The 13,086-nt window shown below is 38.6% G+C and overlaps 1 protein-coding gene across 1 annotated transcript in view; it reads right to left on the bottom strand.

The window, feature by feature from the left end:
* Nucleotides 1-13,086, bottom strand: part of map2k5 (mitogen-activated protein kinase kinase 5) — a 57,212-nt gene that overhangs the window by 30,967 nt on the left and 13,159 nt on the right. Inside the window, exons 9-17 of the mRNA XM_071489124.1 lie at nt 7,740-7,779; nt 7,561-7,629; nt 6,954-7,035; nt 5,992-6,053; nt 3,453-3,501; nt 3,268-3,341; nt 2,069-2,119; nt 1,865-1,936; nt 257-286 (exon numbers count right to left, since the gene is read on the bottom strand). Of these exons, the coding sequence (XP_071345225.1) occupies nt 257-286; nt 1,865-1,936; nt 2,069-2,119; nt 3,268-3,341; nt 3,453-3,501; nt 5,992-6,053; nt 6,954-7,035; nt 7,561-7,629; nt 7,740-7,779 (529 nt within the window). The remainder of the gene's footprint in view (nt 1-256; nt 287-1,864; nt 1,937-2,068; nt 2,120-3,267; nt 3,342-3,452; nt 3,502-5,991; nt 6,054-6,953; nt 7,036-7,560; nt 7,630-7,739; nt 7,780-13,086) is intronic.

The following is a 13,086-nucleotide window of genomic DNA, read 5'->3' as shown; positions in this document are numbered from 1 at the left end:
GTAATGAGGGACAAAATTAACCCAAACCCATTTATACAGTTTGAGTTCGATATCAGTGTTGAACAATGAATCTAGAAAATACTATGGATGACAGAATATTTTTGCAGTCAACAGACATGAATTAAAATTAAAAAAGAAAGAAAGAAAAGAATAATACTAAATTCTGAAAACAAAAGGAATTTGCAGCATAAACAGTTTATTGTTATAATAAACTAACAGTGTTTTTGCCAAAGCCAAATAAATTAAAATAACTCACCTGTGGATAGGGGAACATGCCTAGCGCCAACTGTGTAAAAAAAGAAAGCAGTTAGTACTACAGGATTTTCTCAGGTTCTTATTGAGACATTTGAAAGAATAAAAAAATAGGCATATGGCAAAATCCGCAAAAACCTGTGAAAACTAATATAATCCAATCAAACAGTCATAATGCTTACATTTGTACATCTTTTAATGGCAGTTTTAGTATCTTTCTATTTTAGGCTGCGCCTGTGCACTGTTTGTGTGTGTGCGTGTGGGCACCATAAATCCCTGACAATATCATGGAGTCAATAATAATATAAGAAAAAATGGCCTTAAAAGGGACATTAGAGGTGAGTGAACACTTCTCTGACAAATTATACGATACACAAAGGTAGAATTTCATGTATGGCTGCAGGATGGGACTCTACTAAACTACAAAGGTTGCTCCTGATAAAGTAACCACCCTATGTATACAATATATGTACGGGTGCATTAATGTATACATGCCTTTCCATTGCCAGTGTCTTACTGATATGGGATTCCCTTGTAGACACAGAAGGAAAATGCTGCTAAAACCACTGATGCGTGCAGAATGTGAGACTTTCAGTCTTTGAGGTAAGCTTAGTGCCCACATGCTGATAACACTACTTCATCAAACAACATCAGCTATTAGTTAATAACCCCCCCACGATTACCCCCTGCAGAGAACAAAATAAAGGGATAAAGAGAAGAAGGACAGGCTTGTGGGATGGTTGTATGTAATGTGTGTATATCTGTTATTTTGGCTCGGGGTAGGTGGGGGTGGGGGTGTGGGTTTGGGTGACAGGTCTCCATGACATTTGGCAATTCACTTGGGGTGGACATTTTTCATCTTGGTCAAGGGCAGCTTATTGGCAACATTATGTTATTAAAATGTCAAAACACTCACAGTCTTTCCTTGAACATAAATAGACCAACTAGTAGGCTAAAGATCAATCCACATTGAGTGGGACTGCAAGCCATTTCATTTAGCTTAATGCACACATTCACAGCTAATAAAAAAACAGGGCTGAGGGGCCCACTGGTATAAAACTCTATCTTTATCACACAGAGATCATGTCAATAATTTTGACATGGCTTCTTCTGTGTGAAATCATCTATTATTGTTATAATTGTAATGATATAACATTATTGACAAACAAAGGCGAGGCAGAAGCCCACATCATCTGTCATACTGCAGAGGGGGTGGCTGTGGACAGAAACAGATGGAGAATCAATAGTGTCAGTAGGAGGACAAGAGACCAGGGAAGTCTAAGACTGAAATTAAAATGTTATTTGAAAACGCAGGGTGTCAGTAAAGCACTCGATCACCTCTATGGGGAGAGATGAACAGAGATACTAATGCACATACACACGCACACACAAAAACACATATGCATCTTATGCTGCTCAGTCAACAAGCAACAGCCAGTCTCACAACACAATACAGCCTGCTGGATTTGAACTGCCTGATAACTGTGTAATTGCAAAAAAATAAAATAGACCACTTTTACTAGAATCTAGTGTTCTCTGCAAAAAAATTGCCACACTTCTCTCTATGTACAAACACCAGGTACAACATGAAGCCATTTATACATTGTCATACCTCCATGAAAGAGATTCCCACACTCCAGACATCAGCGTGAATACCATACTGTTCTCCCGATATCCTTTCTGGCTGTGAAGCAAAATCAAACATCAAAAACTGCTGGGATAATGTCAGAGACTCTGATTCCTGTGAAAACTCATTTCTTCTTGAGTACAACTTTAAAATGATTTGACATGAGACAGAAATCAAGGGGCCACTCACCGCCATGTATGCGTTAGTTCCCACATACGTTTTGGCAATGGAATTCACCAACTGCAAGGGAAATTAATAAACAGTGGATGAGCAAATAATGAAGCTTCTTATCAATATAAATTCAAACTATTTTCAAACGACTTTTTAGACTCATTAGCTGGACCTAACTTACATTACCTAAATCTACTGATATGTGAGACTGATATTTTGGGCTGCTCCCACCCGGTGCACAATGGAACAGGAGTAAGACAAGGAGACATTAGTGCATCTGTGTGTGTGTGTGTGTGTGTGTGTGTGTGTGTTTGGGGGATAAAATGGCACATGCCATCAATGACAGGACTGTGATAATGAGTGTCTGTTCCCTTACAGCAGTTTTTTTTTTTTTTTTTTTTTGGAGCATGCCCTAGAGAAGGAGTAGGAGTGTGTATGTGTGAAGGAGAGATAAACACAAACACAGAGTTAAAAAGACAGAGGACGAGTCAATGCTGCTTGTGTTACACATACAAGGTGTAAAATTCACCTTGGAGCTTCCATGGAAGTGGAGGTTAAAAATGAATAACAATTTGCCAGAGAAGGGATGGTGTGTGTGTGTGTGTGTGTGTGTCTGTGTGCACGCTGAAAAGGGAGACAGAGTCCCCAGGGTTGATGTTTTGGGGAATGTTGAAGGTCTGTCCCTGATGATTACATTGCAAACACACAGCGCCACAAACACATGCCAAACCCACACATGCGCACGCGCGCACACACACACACACACTCACAAAGCTATTGTCTGCTACCTACGCTTTCCCCACATCTACTGAATACATATCAATGAGGCTTTGCTGTTGTGTGTGCGGGTCATAATTATAACAAGTGATTTTTTTGGAGGCTGCAGAACAATGGAGGTGGGGGGGAGTTAATGTGAGAGGAAGACCCTTGGGATAGCGTTGATGTTTTGAGTTGAAAATGAATGCAGTGATTGACAGATTGACCATATGCACACAGATCTGTGCACAAAAACACACACACACACACACACACACACACACACACACACACACACACACACACACACACACACACACACACACACACACACACACACATAAAGATTGCACAGAACTATGGTGATGCAGCTATAGACCATTGTTTTTCCTCTTTTCTCCTCCATCTTCCATCCTCTCTCTCTTTCACTCTCCTATACTCACACAAACAAATCAGTGTACCTGTGTGCTGACACCAAAGTCACAGAGCTTGACTTGTCCTCGGGTGTTCACCAGCATATTGGAAGGCTTGACATCTGCGGAGACAAACTGCTTGATAGAACTGCAACATCAGCACTCTGCAGCTTGTCTTTATCAACTCTGTTTTTTTTTTTTAATAACACGAGCCTACGCAATACCTTACTCACCTCTGTGAAGTATCTTCAGGCTCCACAGATATGTCAGGCCTTTGACTACCTAGAGACACAGGTGACAGAAAAAATATATTACAGTAATTTCGACAACATTCAACCAGCACACTTGGCTTAATAACATAAACAGCCATGACTATAATCTACAATTTAGACATATGAGACTTTACTCTGTCATCTCTATCATTTGCACTGTACTGAAATAGCTCCCTTGACAGCTGATAATAACATTGCAGAATTTTATCTGGCTGATAATCAGTGCCCACAAGTCGCTTATTGAAGGCTGTTTTTAGTCACCTTTCAGCTGGTTTTTGTTTGTTTCTGCAAGACCTTTTACATTCATATGACAAAGGGTGTTGGAAAAAGTCTCGTCTCATTTCTGAGGAAAAAAAATATAAATTTGACCAATATATACTGAGCAGATATGTAGCAGAAAAATGACAATGGCACTGCTTACACCTTCCCACATGGCTCACATGCACATGTCACTGAGGTGGTCAGTAATCTCCTAAGAGACAATGGGGTGGGGTTAGACAAAATTCATCTTGAAATGATGAAAGCTTTGGATACTGCTGTGCTGTCATGGTTCACACATCAGTCTAATTGATGTATTGATGTTGCTCTCAGATTCACTCTTAGGAGTTGTGCTGTGGGTTTCACACATGAGGGCCTATGGGTGAGTTCAGACAGTTTTTTAACTTCACATTTGTCAGGATTTTGTCCGGGTTGTGGTACAGTTGCCCATTTTATTTTATTGTTTTAGTCTTGCGGATAATTGAGGTATCAGAAATTGCTTACCTGGTCTACATGTGCTTTTTAATCTGTGTTGGCTGATGAGTTCTGTAGTTGGTGCTAATAAGAGAATATGATTGGGACTGAGAGCTGCAGTGGCACTCTGGGCAATAAATGTCAATTACACACACAATGGGCACTGGATTCCTGTAACAGCGCAAGTTGTCTGTATTTCTGTTCATGGTTCTACAGACAGGACACCCAGGAGAAGCCAAGGTCTAGAGTGTCCATTTTGGTGACCATAGGGTTGCATCTCTACCATTTATGCAGATGTTGTCCACAGACCATGGATTCCACCTGAGTGTGATGCCGTCCCATTTTGAAATGCTAACTGCCTCTACAAAGAATTACTCTACTTGAGACATGTACTTCTACTCACTCAATCCAGGTGACAGGAAGAAACTGCCCCAAGTAACTGAACTCAGCTCTCTTTGAGGTTTAACAATGGGAAAAAGGATCCTAAAATTGACTACAGTTTAGGCCTGTCAGCCACACTAGTTTAGACTGTGTGCTGGATTGTGTTGGCAAAGGGAGATCAGAGTTGGTCCCGTCCTCAGCTATGGTCACTTTGAGTGGTCACTGATATAATAAGACTGCATACACAAGCAAACAAGAAAATGTTTCTTCAGAGGACAATTTGGATTGAGAGATAAGCCTGTTGAACCTTGGTATTCAGATATTGCTCCTTTGCTCTGAAAGAAATGCATTGAGTTTGTTAAGACGCCTGGTGGGGACGCCTCCTTGCTGCCTCACTGTAAAGGTGTTACATGCACAACTGACTGGGAGGAGACACGAGGTTCAGAGACACACACTGCAAGGGCAATATTTTTTTGTTAAGTTTGTAGAGGAAGAGAGAAACTTATTTTTTTCACCTTTGTGCACAAGTTTCATGTTGGTCACACTCATGACTCCACCTGCCTTGATACATCAGTATAGTTTTCTTTAAGTATAACTCATTTCCCAATTTGTAATACTGCTTTGTGGTGATTTTTTTCATTTATGGGATGTGAGAACTGATTATAGCTTCTAGTCTCCTGTCATCCATCCCTGATGCATAACAACCTCTAAGATGAAATTAAGGAAGCACAAAAGCTCTCTGAAGTGTTGCTGCCTCAAAAGATGCGAGTGCAACAACTGGCGTGTGCAGCTTCACTCACACCCTCTTGGGTGCTTATCCTTCTGTGATAATTAACAACTGTGACAGTGGAAAGCAGGGAAAGCTGTGAATTAGAATTAACACTGACTAAATAGCTGTCATTGTTTGATTACGGACAAAGTTAAAGGGGCGAGACAGAAAATAGGAGGTGGAGACATGAGGAGGGTAATGAGTGTGGAAAAGAGATGCATTTATCAACTTCAAGGCCATTTCTATCAAAATGCTAGTTTTAACTGGGAGTAGAAAAGGAGGGAGAAAGGAAGAAAGGTCAGGATAAGGGGAACACACTGACTTTGTCCGTCACTTCACCCAATAGAGGCTAATTGAAAATTTCACACCTGTGGTTCTCTTTTCTTTCGTTTCATTAATAAAATGAGTGTGTTTTTTCCCCCAGACCTGTTCTGTATCCTACAAATGAATAACAGGTCACAGTGAAAACTGTCATGCATGCATAGACAACCACCCTCTAATGAATTACATATTTAAATAAATATTTCTAAAAACTCCAGAAAACACTCCTTGTTTCAAAGGCTTTTCACTCAATAATCAGAATACTAATAGGGAGATTCAGTATTTCATTAAACTTACTGCCACTGCGATCCTCCCCAGAACATGCTCTGGAATTCTTTTGTACACGTCCAGAGAACCACCTGCAAAAGACACATTATTCATTAAGACAGCGATATAGTTATGACACATTTTTGCACAGTTTCTTAACTTATCTTCTAATGGACTTTTTGGAACAACACAAACCCAAATTCATTGTGGCCACACAGGCTGTAACACTTCATACTCAATTGACAAAAAAACAGTTGTTTGCAATTTCATCTGGATCCAGATCTACAGTAAGAATATTTTCAACATTATCCACATCAGTGACGACATTCTCGGAAAGACTATCCACTGCTCTTAATATTTAAGATGGTTTCAATAGAGAGGAAAATTTAAATGAGTCTAGACAATTATATTCAATATCTTTGATGTTTGATATAATTCCATTTGCCGACACTTAAATCGTATTTGTTTGACGTTTCTTTGTCACATCAGTAAAAGAAGAAAAAAGATGACAGATTCATTGATTAGTTTCTGTATGCAATGTACTTTCTTGTTTGAATTAACCAAGAACAACTGAAAATGATTGATCGCAGAAAAGTTTCATAGAGTAAGAGTGTGCTCAGAGGTTAGACAGACTTTGCTGACAAGCTGGCAAATGTGTGAAACAGGGGAATCACTGCATTAACACACACTTGGACAAACGCACGCACACACTTAAAAACATAAACAGTCCCCCATCTCACACCAATCCAGACATACAAATACAAATGCACCTACAAATGCACTTTAGTCAAGGTTTATCACACCCTTGTAGCTTTTAGCACACAGGCATGCTAAGCAGCTCACAGAGATGAGAAATTCTCTTGATCTGCAGAAGTGAAAATGGATACACCATAGAGAGACAGGACACTGTTCCCTAAAGTCTCTTCTACACAGCTGTGGCTAGCAAAGACACAAACATGTGATCTACTGGTTTAAGCTACAGTGAAACTCACCGTCCATGAATTCTGTGCATATGGATATCCTGTTCTCAACAAAAAAAGCACTGAAGAAAGTGATGATGTAGGGTGAATCACACTGCAATCGAGAGAAGAAATGATTTGATCATTAAAGAACATGTCAACATATGTATTAGTGATACAAAAAAATGGTTTATATGTTATTCCCATTATGAATTTGAGCAAAATGCAGTGGCACTGCCTTGTGCAAAATTTTTATGTTTCTCATCTTCAAGAGCTTGTTTAAGGGATTGCAGTAGGTGCTCAAAAGCATCACTCAACAGTATCAATTTTGAGTCTATCAACTGTTTTTTCATGTTCAGTGTGTTTAATACATTCAGTTAAAGAGGGTGTCTATTCTCACAGTGGTTGGGCCTGTACGTCTTAGGTGAAACAGAAAAATTCAGAGACAGTATTCAGTAAACCCTCATGCCTACTCCATGTGCATGTTGCCTGTGTGTCCATGTATCACTGATCCCTGGCTTACATTGTGAGCACTTCATTAGCTAGACTCATGGTTAATTAACAATATAGATGTGGTAGGACAGCAACACAGAGAAATTGTTTTAGTAAGGAAGAACAGATGAAGAAAGTGAAAACCAACCTTGTAGAGAATTTCTAACTCTGACATGATCTGCTTCTGTAATTCCACCGTGATATCCAGTGGGATGACCTGTAATCAAACATAGGGGAAAAGGTACAGCCTTTAATAAAGAGCACTAATAAGCTCTTTTGATGTTCCAATAGGGTCAGTGGTATCATCAACATGGAAGGAGTTCTCACCTTGACAGCTAAAACCCGCTTGCCGTGAACATGGTACGCTCTAGACGGACAAAACAGAAGAAAATATCAAACAAAACTATAGAAAGCAGTTGCTTGAGATTATTTAAATGAAACCTGGGTTTTTGTGTTTTCATTTTCAAACTTGGTCTAGTTTGGTTAAAAATGTTTAGTCAAATTTTTGTTCACCATAACATAGAGTACTGCGCAAAAGTAGTACTCTATGTAGACTAAAACAAAGATGGAAACTGAGGAAATACAGTATGACTTGACAAGACCTTGTACACAGAAACTGTTCAAAGTTTAAGGACACAAATGACAATGCAATAAAAACTCCACAGTCCAGTATCTGAGCAACAGTAGAGTCTGCAGCAGTACGACAAAACACCTGTCATTTCCCTCCAAAGGTAAGAGGTCACTATCCAAAACCAGATCCAGTCTGCCCTGTCACTAGGTGTTCCAGACAGAGTTTTGAATTGCAGGTAAAGCAGCAGCCACAGACCGTCCCTGTAATGATTTAATTATCAAACTCCTTAATGCCAACCATCGGCTTTAGTTACAGTCCTTGGAGGTTAGTTTACGGTACCTCAAGACCTTTCAACATACAATCCTCAAGGACGAATACTGTCCAACAGCTGTCAGGTGCTGGGGAGGAGGTGGGGGCAGAGTACGTCACACAGGATGGCTAGCTTGCAAGCAGGCTTAGTAAATGTGATACCTGGCTACTCACCTGTCAGTGGGCATTGCAGAGAAAATGTGTATGGTGCAAGGTGTGATTAATGTGTCTTAGATTAGGAGTATCACATTGCTTTTCGGCCAGACACCTCTGAACTGGCCCAGGCCTTTAATTAATGACACCTATTAGTGCCATGTCAGGTATTTACCCACAGTCAGAACAAACACTGTAGCTAAGCCATGCTGTATGTGAGCTGTAGTTTACACATCTTTGATAACAGCTGCATGATTGTGAAAGTCAAAAAGAAACTACAGACTTTTCAGAGATTATCAAAAGAAAAAATAACTTCAGCAGGACATCTATATTAGAAGGAGTCCATAGAATCCACAGTAATAACATGTATTCTACTATTCATTCATTTCGTTTGTAGCAAGGTCTCGATGAATAACTGTTTTCATCACTTCCTTTAAATTTAATCTTACATACATCTTAGAAGATTCACAATTGTTGAAAAAGAAAATATGACTGTTTCTAGAGTGTGTCCAACTTAAATATGTTTCAAGCCACACAGGAAAAAGTTTACAAATAAGCGTAAAGAATAAAAAGACAAACAAAAAATATGTAATGGGCCAAAGATTTCAGTGAGTTATTAGAACAAACCATAATCTTTCTTCTGAATTCAGTGCAACAATGTTATTTAATTTTCCCCCAAAAGTATTAGTGAGTGTTTCTGATTTTTGAGAGTCATCTTTTCTGAGAGGTCCATGCATTTAGGCTAATGGCCTTGTTTCCATTCTGATTTCTCGATCTTCCTTTAAGCTACAATCAATATCAGTTAAGCATGACTGCTGCCTCTTAATTAAGATGAAGATGTTAATTGAAGCAAGATCGCAGGGGTAGACATGTTAAATACTGACTGGGCAGGTAGTGTGTGTAAGGCAACCTAAAAAGAGATTAAACCAAGTCTTCACTGCATTACACAACTTGTAGTCCTCAAGAAGTAGTTTAGATGTGCTGATAAATATACTTAGCCCGTGGCTGAATGAACCTAAAAACCTCTTAAACACATTGGCAGTGCAGTTTTGTGAGATATAGTTTTTACGTGAGATACCATGTGCACAAGTTTCATCTGAGTGTTTGTGCTCAATCTGTTTTTATATATGTACCTTAATGCAAAGTCTCATATCTGTTTTTTTTTCTGATTTCTGTTTGACCAGAATTGGATCAAGGTCCACAGACATTAAAGCCATCCACATACAACATTCTTTCCACAGGTTTTTTTTTCTTCTAAAATATGCTTTACATAAGATTGAAGTATTCCCATAATGTAACTTTTAACATAATAGTATACTTCTTTCAGAGTAATAGTATAGTATTGTTTTATTATATATTGTTCACAAATAGCAGTTCTTTTTATATAATAATACTTAAATGATATATCTAAGTTAAGATATACAAGAGTTAAGAAATCCTAAAATTTAGCAATATGTTTTAAGGGCAGGCATGTTTTAGAGCTGGAGATACAGTGTGACTACTGCTTGGTTAAAGCTTTATTCTCAGACTGTCCTTGACCACCTCAGGGCAGAGCATCCCTGTATGAGTTACAGTGACAGGCTTGTGACAGCTGGAGACATGGGGACAAGGTTACATAGCCACCCCCCGCCACTTCCCCCTGATCTGACCCCAGTAAACGTGCCCCATTGCCTGGATCTTATTTACACTCCAGCTCGCTCTGTAATAAAAGCTCAATCATGCAGTATTCATAGGGCCTCTCTCTATGTCTCTGAAGTTGGAGAGACTGGCCTCCTGGATCAGGGCTAATGTGGTACGTTTCCACTGCCACATGGATGATGGGCTGCCTCTCTCTCTCACTGACTGTCTCACCTGACAAAGCCATAATGGGTCTCCTAACTGACCCAGACAGACAGAAATGTAAACACAGATATTCACATACTGACATGCATGTACACAAAAAACTTGGTAGAAATCCACCATATTTGAAGCAGCAATGTTGAAAAAGCTCCAATAACAAAGTTGAAAGGTTTTGTTTTGTTTATATTTTACCATGCTAAAAAGGTAAAGTCTGTTTTCCTTAATTCCATGAATTTGAAATTTGAAATCACTTTTGGAAGCAGGCCTCTTGTGGCTGAGAAAGAAATGACAACAACACAACTGTTGTTTGGTGATTGCAGCAACACTCTAGTCTAAGTAAAGTCAAACAGCAGATCATGAGATGGTGTACGGGCCAGTGGCTATGTAATATTATGAAAGAAAAAGAAAATGAACAGAGTAGATGTGAAAAAGAACAATATTGCTGTTGATTTGTATTCTTAAAGGGGGTTCTACGGCACTCGTTCATTGTCACTACAGTTACACGAGGTCAGGACAGTAAGAGCAGCTAAAACTGTATCTTCAGACACCTTCAGGGATCTGAAGTTTGTTTGCATACTTGCGGTTTTTAATGTGTGCACTATGGGTTTCACATATCACATAATGTTCCATTTAAATAAAATTGGAGCACCACTGTGTGCCTCTAACCTCCAGTGAATACTAAATACTCAATTATTTCATATAACATTTAGTTCATAATCATATATCTTGAGGCTGTAAATTACAAAAGGTTGCATTTTGAAGATTTTGGAAGTTAATGTATTTTTTTGTATTTTCTTCACCCAAATTTCAGATTTCATTCCTTCAGGCTTAACTATTAGATAATTTTGCTTATTTGTTAATCTTCCCATAATCAAGAGATGTACAGATTACCTCCATTACTCTCAGGTTTATTGTCTAAATATTCAACACTGAAGACAAAGACCAAAGGCCTAATTTCTGTCTATATTACCCATTGAGGTGTTGTAATATAGAAAAATGACTGAACAAAAAGGACATGGAACACATATTATGCATTATGGAATCCATCAACTTTGTCTTAAATGTGACTTTCCTGTATCAGGACATAATGACTAATTTAACAAACTATCTCTGTGTAAACACTGGCTACCATTCTCTGTGAATTTAAATAATAACTGCATACTAATAAACAACCTCAGCAATGACTTAAAATAATATAATAATATAGAATATATACTAAAATAATATTAGCGCAGCTGAATGCATCAGTTGCTAGTGTTTAGCTTGCAAAACAACTGAACAGTATAACCTTCAGGAAGGTAGGATTTACTTCAGAGATGCTGTATAAGGCTGCATTCAAGGAGTGTCTAATCATCTTTATAGTTAAACATATATAGTACAACTCATCTCCAAATAAAAGCTGATTTACCTATTCAAAACCACTACAGTGAGTTTATCAAGATGAAGTACAGTCACCACAACCTTCATCTCTGTTTTCTCTGTTCAGAAGTCACAGTAAATCTACCAAAATAAAAAACGAATGTAACAAGTAGCAGGCATGTGGAAACCAATCAAGAGCTCACTCAAAATGCATTTGATATACACTGTGACGCCAGGTGGTAACTGCAATCTCTTTGAACTGGTTTGTAGGCATAATCTAAAAGAAATCTAGATTTAAGATACTAGGTGACCACCCATTAACCACAGATGTTTGCCCCTTCGATATACAGTCTAATCAATGAGGTAAAAAACTAAAATCAATGGAGAAAATGGGCTGACAGACTAAAAGGACAGCCATGGGTGTCTAAGTGGATGTCACCACAGTCACAGTCAGGCCAGTGTGCTTGTTTTTAATTGCAATGCTGGATACATGAGTCACAAAAATAGCCTTTGTGTCCTTGTTATTGTATTTATAAGCCGTAGAGTCAGTTAGATTGGTGGACAAGATGGACCTCTGAGAGAGTGTGTAATAAAAAACAAAGGCCGACAGTGATGGATGGCTAGGTCAAAGTGTGGCTATGGAGAGCTGAGGTGTTGGTAACATCCAATTGAGTCTAAATGGCTCTGGGTCATAAATGGGCTAAGAGGTTAAAAGGTGGGGAGCCTTTGGTAGTGCTTTTCAAACGTGATAAGCCTAATATAAGCTGGACCAAAGGGTAGAGGCTGAGGAGAACAGAGAATTGATTTCTAAGCGAGCAAGAACCCAGGCCCTTGGTGCATAGGCATACAGTATTTCCTTCTCAATACAGCAACATTTGTTTGGTATAACTGGCCTACCTTAAATATATCTAGATACTAATATTCTATGGTTTTTGACAAAAAAGTATGCTGTACCAGCAGAAACACAGTTTTCACAATTTTATGCATCTGATTGGACAATGTTTTCCTGTGCAGACTCTTAGGAAAATCCCACAATATTAAAGCTTTTGTGAAGACAGACTGGATAATTCTTTTGATGTACTTACTATATCATCTATATCTTCATTCCTACGAAGAGAGTGCAAAGAAAGGAGGACTTAAAATAAATTGTAGTGAGTTGACTGGAATTGTTTAAGTGAAAAATCCCACCAAACTGAATACAACACTACACAGACATCAGCAAGTCAACTAATAACCTGTCAAAAATACATCGAAGCCGATGTCAAGGGAAGAGCAGTATTAAATATCTGGAGGTTTTTTTTCTCTGTGACAAAATAATTAAAATCCAAGAAAAAGGGAGACAATTAACAGTTAGTGATGACAATTTTTTAAAGCTGATTTCAAGGGCATTCACACAATTAACACTAATTTTGTTACAAATTCACAATTTTGAGTTTTCTTCTT

Source organism: Trachinotus anak, unplaced genomic scaffold (genome assembly GCF_046630095.1).
Source record: "Trachinotus anak isolate AG129_WGS33_773 ecotype Australia unplaced genomic scaffold, CSIRO_AGI_Tana_v1 ptg000011l, whole genome shotgun sequence".
Lineage (NCBI taxonomy): Eukaryota > Metazoa > Chordata > Actinopteri > Carangiformes > Carangidae > Trachinotus > Trachinotus anak.
Note: the sequence above shows the minus strand (reverse complement) of the source record. Positions and strands in the feature narration are given on the sequence as shown.